The sequence below is a fragment of the Cicer arietinum genome, chromosome 7 (assembly GCF_000331145.2).
Source record: "Cicer arietinum cultivar CDC Frontier isolate Library 1 chromosome 7, Cicar.CDCFrontier_v2.0, whole genome shotgun sequence".
Lineage (NCBI taxonomy): Eukaryota > Viridiplantae > Streptophyta > Magnoliopsida > Fabales > Fabaceae > Cicer > Cicer arietinum.
Genome location: NC_021166.2, coordinates 52,118,382 through 52,128,493, shown reverse-complemented (window position 1 = coordinate 52,128,493; position 10,112 = coordinate 52,118,382). Strand labels below are relative to the sequence as shown.

At 31.2% G+C, this 10,112-nt stretch overlaps 1 protein-coding gene and 1 long non-coding RNA gene across 10 annotated transcripts in view; one reads left to right on the top strand and one right to left on the bottom strand.

Annotated features, from left to right (window-relative positions):
* Positions 1-4,042, top strand: part of LOC101501041 (uncharacterized) — a 6,678-nt gene extending 2,636 nt beyond the window's left edge. For 2 of the 5 annotated variants that reach the window (XM_012720070.3, XM_027330666.2), the window contains 7 exons: positions 220-343; positions 1,330-1,410; positions 1,601-1,699; positions 1,804-1,983; positions 2,887-3,024; positions 3,110-3,181; positions 3,405-4,042. In XM_012720070.3, the coding sequence (XP_012575524.1) occupies positions 220-343; positions 1,330-1,410; positions 1,601-1,699; positions 1,804-1,983; positions 2,887-3,024; positions 3,110-3,181; positions 3,405-3,752 (1,042 nt within the window). In that variant the 3' untranslated portion in view covers positions 3,753-4,042. The remainder of the gene's footprint in view (positions 1-219; positions 344-1,329; positions 1,411-1,600; positions 1,700-1,803; positions 1,984-2,886; positions 3,025-3,109; positions 3,182-3,404) is intronic. The other 3 variants (XM_027330665.2, XM_004514730.3, XM_004514729.4) reach the window with 3 other exon arrangements.
* Positions 4,043-4,191: 149 nt separating this feature from the next.
* Positions 4,192-8,237, bottom strand: LOC101502219 (uncharacterized). Of its 5 annotated transcripts, none has more exons than XR_012161256.1 (7): positions 7,952-8,237; positions 7,776-7,829; positions 7,549-7,627; positions 4,926-5,102; positions 4,784-4,839; positions 4,607-4,692; positions 4,192-4,511 (listed from the first exon to the last, which is right to left on the bottom strand). It is a non-coding gene; the product is annotated as an uncharacterized lncRNA (long non-coding RNA). The 5 variants fall into 5 exon arrangements; XR_012161253.1 differs by having other exon boundaries at positions 7,549-7,624; XR_012161255.1 differs by having other exon boundaries at positions 8,071-8,237.
* Positions 8,238-10,112: the final 1,875 nt, after the last annotated feature.

The following is a 10,112-nucleotide window of genomic DNA, read 5'->3' as shown; positions in this document are numbered from 1 at the left end:
TTCCTGTGGTTGAAACAAAAATATATTTTAATAATTTGATAAATGTGAAGAAGATAAAGAGGGAAAGAACTGATTTTTTTTCAACATTTTAATATGTATTTTTAGAAGTTTTTATAGCCCAAGATACTGGATGTTGTAGTATACATGTAATTATAATCCACACTTATATCACAGATCTATAATGTAATTGAGTATTCACTTTGCTTTGGTGTGATGTAGCCTTCTTTATGGAGCCGAAGACCCTTCTATTGCTGGAATGGTATTAGATAGTGCCTTTTCAAACTTATATAATCTCATGATGGAGCTCGTGGATGTTTATAAAATTCGGCTTCCAAAATTCACTGTACTCTCTCTCTCTCTCTCTCTGTGGGGAGGGGGGATTTCAACTCCTTTTGTTGTCAATGCTCAATTGAAACAGTCACTCTTTGTTGAAAAAAAGTCGGATTATATTTGGTTTCTTTGAAACAATTGTGGCGCATCATCATTGAGTTATTCAGACTGCAAAAGACTTGAAAATTATTGCATTGTTGTAACTGCATCTTATGTTTATTTGTACTTGTAATCTGTAGACATTTTTCAATAGTTCTTGCTGGAACTTGGAAGAAGTTAAGTTGTTCTAGGCTCTAGCTTCTAGGACTTGGTGTATCTGCATTTCTTAATTTAGTAATTTCCTTTTTGTTAAGATGGGAAAGTAAATGAACAAGAATCCATGGGATTGAAGAATAGTTTATGTTGATTAAGATTTGATTTTGGATCTAGGGTTTCTTGACATAATTACGGCTCTTCATTTTATTAGGAAATTGTTAAATACCAAACTTAGAGGTTTATTAATCATGACAGTTTTTGGCATTAATTAATTAACGAATCTATATATTTTTATTGTGTTTAAGGGGTTGTCACAGGAAGCATTAGTAATTAATAAAAAATTAGAGCTAGCAAAGCCAGGAACTTCAATTAGCATCATGTATAATTAGACCAAAACTGGGAATTTCAATTACCACAATGCATAATGGTTGTAGCTTCTTCCACATATTTTAATTTTCAGCTCATCCGTCATCAAACCGGTATATATGTGCATTGGATTTTATTGTGTTTCTCTTGATATTAGTTGACTTTATGTCTTTGTATTGTTTGATTGAATGAATGAACTTGATCTGCAAAGTGTATTGTTTTGCCTAGTTTGCATGAGTTTCTCACTTTTATGCCGGTTTCGTTCTTCTTCAAATCTCTGAGCAACATGGATCTAAGCTAAAGACCTATAGCTGCCAACTTGAATTGTATAGTATGTTTCTTTAGTCAGATATTTTGCTTCATTTTCTCCCCAATTAGGTTAAAATGGCTGTACAATACATGCGGCGGGTTATTGAGAAGAAGGCAAAGTTTGACATTATGAAACTGAACTGTATTCTGGTAAGTATTAATTGTGCATCTTTGTTAAAAGTAAAATAATTATGAACACAATTATGTAAACTTTATTGATCATGTTTTTTCTTTAACATGAAATCTGAGTGTGATAGGCTTTGTTTTTAGGTTTAACTAATTGCTTTTAGAGTCATTTCATTCCATTTCTATCTTAAATTAATGCTTTTAAAGCCTACAGGTTGCACCAAAGACATTCATTCCTGTTTTATTTGGACATGCAAGCGATGAGAAATTCATTCAGCCACGCCACTCTGATCTCATCTCTGAATCTTATGTAGTATTAATTTAATACAAATATTTGAGTTTATATTTTCTAAAACAAGTTTGCAATTTTTTCTCTTTGACAGCCAAATTATCTAACTTTTGTTTATGAATTTGTAGGGTGATAAAAATATCATAAAATTTGATGGCGACCACAACTCTTCCAGACCACAGTTCTTTTATGATTCAGTTTCCATTTTCTTCTACAATGTCCTCCGTCCTCCTCAAGTTTCTATTGCTGATAAGCTCGAGAAATATTATGATTTGGGGGATTTGAAACTTGGTTCTGGTGTGGATGAGGTATTTAGCATTTAGGATTCCCTGTCTTGATTTCATGTTCAATTAAATTCTCATCAGTATTATTGCTGTGCTATCACTGCCACTAGTCATTTAGTGTTTTCTTCACTTCATTAATTGTATAATATGGACAGAATACCTATCAAAATGGATAATAAATATTTATATTGAAGTGCTTGCTGCACTTATGAGAAGCCTGACCCACAAGAAATATACTTGTATTTGTATTTTATCCCCATAATGCAGCTTATGAAAAACTAACAAAATGATACTGTTGAAGTTAATAGGGCTAGAGAAAAAATAATCAAAACAATAAAATTGTAGATATTAATTTGAATAGTAGGTAGAATAATATTATTAAATACAAAGTACTAATCCTTACTTATACTAATTACTAATAAATTATGGTATACAAGGAAACATGGACACCAATCCTAAGAAATAATGTTAGATGCATTTACCTATTTTTATGATAGATTAATGATGTGTTTGAATATTTTTCAGATATTCTAAGTCTAATAGATACATAAACAAGCTGCAAATAACAATTCTAAAGATCTTTATTTCCAATTTTCTATCCCTAAAACATTAACTAGGTGACACTTTTTTCGAACCATACATAAACTTAAGATCATACAAATGGAAAAACAAAAGAAAGGTGATATAGACCACCCAGCCTTAACTTGCCTGAAACCTCTAATCATGTCTAGAGTGCATTGATAATAATAATTAGCCTTCAATGTTTTAAATTCCAATCATATTAATGTTATCATAAATTATTATTGTTAGTTTTTTGTTTCATTTTTTGTTTTTGGTGACCTTGTTTTATATATGGCTGCATGATTCAGCTATATTATGACAGTGTTATTTGAAGAACAGAAACTAATTTGCTCTTGTTCATTCTAGAGCGTATTATATGAGATTCTCTCAAGTCTACGGTCAGCAACTACTGATGCTGCAAGTTCATCTTCTGCATTTCCGACGGTTTCTGCCACAAAATCAGTTACCGAACTTCTCTCAGAAGTTGGCCCCCTAACTGATGTTGTAGGGTGTCTTAACCTTCTGTCTCTTTTATCTGTTTCTTCCAAAAACTCTGTTCTGTTTAGCTAATCTATTACTTGTAATGCAGGACCCCTTGTTTGGAGAAGAAACTAAGGATGACAATGATGGAATTGGCCATGATGAAGCCGCAGATGTGCAGGTCATCTTTATATAACTGTCTCTGAAATTAAGAAATGGTTGAGGAATTTTATTTTACCTCTAGGTGTCACTGTTGAAAGCAAGTGGTGCACTTTAAAATATAAACATGACAAGAATGCTAGTAGTAGTAACACTCTATTGGCCCGTTTTCTAATATAGTCAATTTAGTTGCCTCAAATTGAAAAATTCTTAAAAATATGTTGTCTCCGTTAACAACTTTATAGGTCAAGCTAAATGGCCATACTGAAGATTGTTGCTCATATACAAGCTCAAATAGAGAAAGTTGGGGCAGATGTTCTTCTTTAGGAGGCAGTGATCAAGAATCTTGTGACAGTGATACTTATCTCTATATGTATAGCATATATAAATATATATTTGTATATTTATGGCTAATTTATATTTTGTCATGCTTCATATTGTATATAATGTCAGAACACTGTGAAGTTAAGATGATAAGAAGCACAGGAAGAATAAAAAGAAGAATAAAGCTGGAAAAGTTGAAAAGAAACCGAAGAGTGACACATTTGAGAAGCTGGAGGCTCTTAGCAGACGATTGCGGCTTTGCCTTCTAAAGGGATCAACACATCGAAGACAAAAGTCCTCTTGACCTCATTTGTATCATATCAAAATCTTTAAATAGTCAGTCAATCTAATTGTAATGTTATTACAAAATCAATTTCGTGTGTAGGTTGTGACTAGTTTAGTAGTAGGTTTTATATTTTATTTTAGGAATTGCCAAATATTGGTTTCTCGATGGCTTCTTTTCACTGGTATCATTATTTACTGACCCACACCTTTGCTGAGCAAGTGTTGCAAAATATGTATCAGAACTTTTGTTAGTGAATGGCATGATATTTCTTTTTGAGCAAGAGATAAAAAAAAATGAGAATGAGAAAGGCTCCTTTTTTTTAGTAATCGTTGTGTGGTCATAACCACAAATTCAAATCATTTAGCCACACCAAATACAAATAATACAAATAATACAAATCATTTGAGTAGGGAATCCAATACTAGCAGCCTGTGGATCAAATCAGCAAAAGGGAATCCATTTACGGGTTAATTTGAGGAAGAGAGAATCCAGAATATCAATTCCATTACAACCCAAGAATAAAATTATAATTTGAATTTGATTACATATACCAATTTGATATCATCTGATCCTAATTGACATCACTTTAACAGTGAAAAAAGCACTTTATTGCACTATCTATGTGGCCTGGTTATTCAAATTTTGGAGAAAATAATGCAATAGTAACCACCTGAAAATTGATAGCTCTTTTGTGAATATCAGTGGGTAGCAAAGGATGTTGAGGATACTTATCCTCCAAATACTGCGTTCATTTCATTTAGACATCACAAAAAAATGATCAGAGATGATCAAACAATTTCAATAATTGGAAAAGTAAAAGAAAGGATTGAGAGTGACCATAATAATGGCGAAAGAGTAAAAAATTACAGCAGGACCATCGACGAGAACGGGAACAAAACCAATAGGGTTGAGCTGGAGAAACTCTGAATATGTGAAAAAGGAAATTAATTAAATTAAGTATAACTGATAATATATAAAATAATAATACTAAAATTAGGTTTACGAATAAGAAACCAGGATGAGATTGTTCTCCTTTCAACAGATTGACAGCTTTGTACTCATATTCAACCCTGAACGAATGAAAATGTTTGAGAAACAGAATCTTAATAATTTATTTAATTAATAAACAAGAGAAACGATTGAATGAGTGGAGTACCTTTGACGTTAAGAGCAATTCGGAATCGGAAGGAACATGAAGCGTGGATATTCTTCTTCAAAATCCTCCAAACAAGTTTACCATGCTTGAGATTCCATTTAGACTCATAATAATATTCAAGTCATGAGAATGTAATGAAGTTATAATGAATTTTCCTTGACCTCACAACCACAAAGACTACAAAAGTATAAATGATTGATATCAAAGTTATAATTTGTTTAGTATGTTGATACAAACAGACACAAAAGTAATTCAAAACACATAATCTTGCACGTGTCTTGTTTTAGTTTCTTTAACATGCGATTGTCTTTGAGAAATCAAGCAACTTCGGAGCTTCTTCAACTCTGAAGTTAAAGACACCATATTTCACCTAAAGTTTTGTTTTTTTATCATTCAAAACCTTTCACAAAGGATCAACATCTCGAGCTGTTATAGATGTCAACCGCAAATTGTCTGCTGGAGCTTGGTTTCTCAGAAATGACATGTGAACTTTATATTTTGCCAAACTTTGGAAAAATGAATGTGTTGTCAATTTTATGTATACACCAAAATTTGATTAAAAACAGAAAGCAAAGTATATGCATTTTATCTTGGGCTTGTGCAGGGTCAGGCACTTCCCTTCCTTTTTTCTGCTATTCTTCTTATCTTATGTGAGTGGATGTTTGATTTTGTAAAATTAATTTTATTTAAAATAAATTTAATATAAAATAATTTATGTTTTAATATATTTACGAATAAGTCAACTGAACATTAAATTATATTGTAAAATTTACATTTAGAACCATAAATTACAAATTTTACTTTCATGTTATAATTAATTTTACTTGAGAGTAACCAAACATTGTTAAAATAAATTCTACTAAAAAATACTTACTGTACTAATAAGTAATTTTTTATAAAAAATTATGTGCTTTTTAATTATTTTGATGTATTAAGTTTGATTATTAAATAAACATAATATCAGAGCACATCATCGCATCCCTATACGATTATGTGTTTGTAAATAACAAAATGATGGTTTAAAGCATATATAATATGATATGACCAAAATAAAACTATTTGGTTAAGGAAAATTATATTTATACATTTATAATTATATATATAAATTTAAATTTTTTTATTTTATTTTTATTTTTATTTTTATTTTTATTTTTATTTTTATATCATATTACTAACATTTTATATTTATTATATTACTTTCTTTATTTTTTTCCTTAATAAGATATAATAAGAGTGTAGAGTGTTCATGATCTTTTTTGGTTAATAATTTTTCTATCACGAGTTTATAATATTTTCAAACAACTTTATAAATTTAAGTACTGTTTGGATTTATCTTTTATATGATTTCTTATTTTTTATTTTTTTTACTTCCATTAATTTAATTGAGCATTAATGTTTATAAAAAAAGCGTGTTAGTGTTTGCTCAAAAAGGTAAGTCATTTTGGTTTATATTTTTGAAAGTAGATTAGTTTGATATTTTCTAAAAAAATTAGGGATTTAAAAATAAATCCACCAACAAAAAGAAAGTAAAATTTGTATTTCGAAAAAGAAAAGGCAGCTGGCTCTCGTGTTTGTTCTGCTCTTCACCGTAACTTCATTCACATATGTTTATTTATTTATTTGTTAATTGAATTGAATTGAATTCTTCTTCTTCTTTGTATACTCGGAAAGAAGCAGAAGATAATAACAACAAGAAGCTTCTTTTCAATTCATTCCTCTCATTTCCTTCGCATTTGCTTTTCGGTGCTTCCTAGTGCTGCTGGTAAAGTTTTTTATTTTTACTTTCTTCCTTTTTCAGCTTCTCTATTCTTTTGTTTGTTTCCTAAATTAGAGTAGAGGGGAAATCCATCAATGTTGTACTTTTCATCTCACTACAAATTCTTCTCTCTCTCTCTCTCTCTTATCTAATCTTACTTTCACCCACATTTTCGCTTTACTATTTTATTCTTCTTCTTTTACATTTCGCACCTTTTATTCAATTCATGTATACCCCCAACTTTGATTTTTTTTGTTTACATTCGATAAAAGAAAAGTAAAGTTGCTTGCTCGTTGCAATCATAGTATACAAGTAGAAGGGGTTTAAACAACACTTTTTACTTCGTTCTCATCATATGCACTTTCTATTTTTGGTTTCTCTTCTTATTTCCAGTTCATTTCATACATAAGTCCAAATGTTTATCAAGAAATGTAGTGCCCAAATAGTAGAAACTTTAACTCAATCGGTCTCATCTCATTATAATAGCCAAATACTGTATGTGTTCAATTAATTAAGAATAAAACAAAATCAAATATTGTAGAAACACAAATAAGGATAAGGGGTAGTATGATAGACGGTACCGGGAGAAAATTTTAATTAATGAGACCAGCCCATTTCCATGTTATATAAATGAAACTTATGGTTCTTGACGTTTGGACCAAAAGGATCTATAAAGTTAAAATTGAGAAAGTAAACCTTGTTCCCTTAATGATCCATTATGGCAATAGGCTCTAATAGTAAAGAAATTTATTTAACTTTGAATAAATGCATGACAAAATTGACATTAACTATGGAACTATTTCTTTCGCTATTAATTTTATTAACCCCTCTCAAAACCAACTGGTGAGCAAGTTAGTTTAATCTCACCTGTGAAGCCTTTTCTAATTACACTCTGGACCCATGGAAGCTTTTCATCAGGGCCAACTTTTTCTTCGATGTATTTCTGCTAATAGAAAAGAAAAATAGAAATGAACTTATAATATGCACTCTAGATCAACAGAGAGGTTGCTTCTTTCTTTATTGAAAAAGAGGTGACATACATACCATGACATAAACAACCTAAAATTTTGTAGAAAAAAAGGTTACATACATACCAGGAGATTTAGGTTATGAAGAGGTTGTATAGATGAGGAAACAATACTAGCAACCTGTGGATCAAATCAGCAAAAGGAAATCCATTTACGGGTTAATTTGAGGAAGAGAGAATCCAGAATATCAATTCCATTACAACCCAAGAATAAAATTATAATTTGAATTTGATTACATATACCAATTTGATATCATCTGATCCTAATTGACATCACTTTAACAGTAAAAAAAGCACTTTAATGCACAATCTACGTGGCCTGGTTATTCAAACTTTGGAGAAAATAATGCAATAGTAACCACCTGAAAATTGATAGCTCTTTTGTGAATATCAGTGGGTAGCAAAGGATGTTGAGGATACTTATCCTCCAAATACTGCGTTCATTTCATTTAGACATCACAAAAAAATGATCAGAGATGATCAAACAATTTCAATAATTGGAAAAGTAAAAGAAAGGATTGAGAGTGACCATAATAATGGAGCTCATAAACTTATCAAACTGTTTCAAATGGATGTGAAAAGTGCTTTCTTAAACGGTTTTTTAAACGAACAGGTGTATGTAAAACAACCCTCAGGTTTTGAAAGCCAATCAAAACCAAATCATGTTTTCAAACTTACCAAAGCACTATATGGCTTAAAGCAAGCACCAAGGGCTTGGTATGAGCGGTTGAGTTCATTTCTAATTAAAAACAATTTTCAAAGAGGAAAAATCGATACTACTTTATTTAAGAAAACAGAGGGAAATGAGTTACTCATTGTTCAAGTATATGTGGATGATATCATTTTTGGATCTACAAATGAAAAACTGTGTGAAAATTTCTCAAAACTTATGCAAAGTGAATTTGAAATGAGCATGATTGGTGAATTAAGATACTTTCTTGGCTTACAACTCAAACAATATGAAAAAGGCATTTTTATTTGTCAAGAAAGTACATCAAAGATCTATTGATCAAATATAAAATGAATGAGTCAAAAATTATGACAACTCCCATGCATCCATCTACTTCCTTGGAAAAGGATGAAAATGGCAAATCTGTTTCTGATAAAGAATATCGAGGAATGATTGGTTCCTTGTTGTATCTAACTGCTAGCAGACTAGATATTGTGTTCGCAGTGGGATTGTGTGCTCGATTTCAATCAGCGCCAAAAGAATACCATTTAACAGCAGTAAAACGCATATTTAGATATCTTGTTGGAACAACTAATCTTGGTCTTTGGTATAGAAAAGGTTCACATTTTGATATTATAGCATACTGCGATGCTGATTATGCCGGAGACAAAGGAATTTGAAATGAGCATGATGGGGGAATTAAGATATTTTCTTGGTTTACAAATCAAACAATACGAAAAATGCATTTTTGTTTGTCAAGAAAAATATATCAAAGATCTGTTGATCAAATATAAAATGAATGAGTCAAAAATTATGACAACTCCCATGCATCCATCCACTTCCTTAGAAAAAGATGAAAATGGCAAATCTGTTTCTGAAAAAGAATATCGTGGAATGATCGGTTCTCTGCTATATCTAACTGCTAGCAGACCAGATATTGTGTTTGCAGTAGGATTATGTGCTCGATTTCAATCAGCGCCAAAAGAATCCCATTTAACAGCAGTAAAACGCATTTTTAGATATCTTGTTGGAACAACTAATCTTGGTCTTTGGTATAGAAAAGGTTCACATTTTGATATTATAGCATACTGCGATGCTGATTATGCCGGAGACAAAGTTGAAAGAAAAAGCACAAGTGGAGCATGTCAGTTCTTAGGCGAAGCATTAATCAGTTGGTCGTGCAGAAAACAGAACACCATAGCACTATCCACAACTGAGGCGGAATACGTTTCAGCGGCAAACTGCTGTTCACAAGTTTTGTGAATTAAAAACCAACTTCAAGATTACTATGTATGCTATTCCAGTATTCCAATTTATTGTGATAATACAAGTGCTATAAATTTGTCCAAAAATCCAATTCAACATTCTAGATCAAAACATATTGAAATAAAACATCATTTCATTCGTGATCATGTCAATAAGAAAGATGTTGAATTAATCTTTGTTGATACTCAAAATCAACTTGCTGACATTTTTACAAAGCCTCTTGTTGAGGATAGTTTCAATTCAATCAAAGAAAAACTGAGAATCATGGAAAATCCAGAAAATTCTGGTTAAAATCTGCTTTTGCAGAAAACGGAGATCGTTTATCAGTCTCCGTTTCGCGATTCATCATTCTCCGTTTTGGAAAAAGCAACAGTCTGCTTTTCCCTCTCAAAATCAAAAAAGGCAAATCTTGGCATTTATTACAACTGCCCTTTTGTCTGAAGCTGGAATGCTGACACATACACTCTT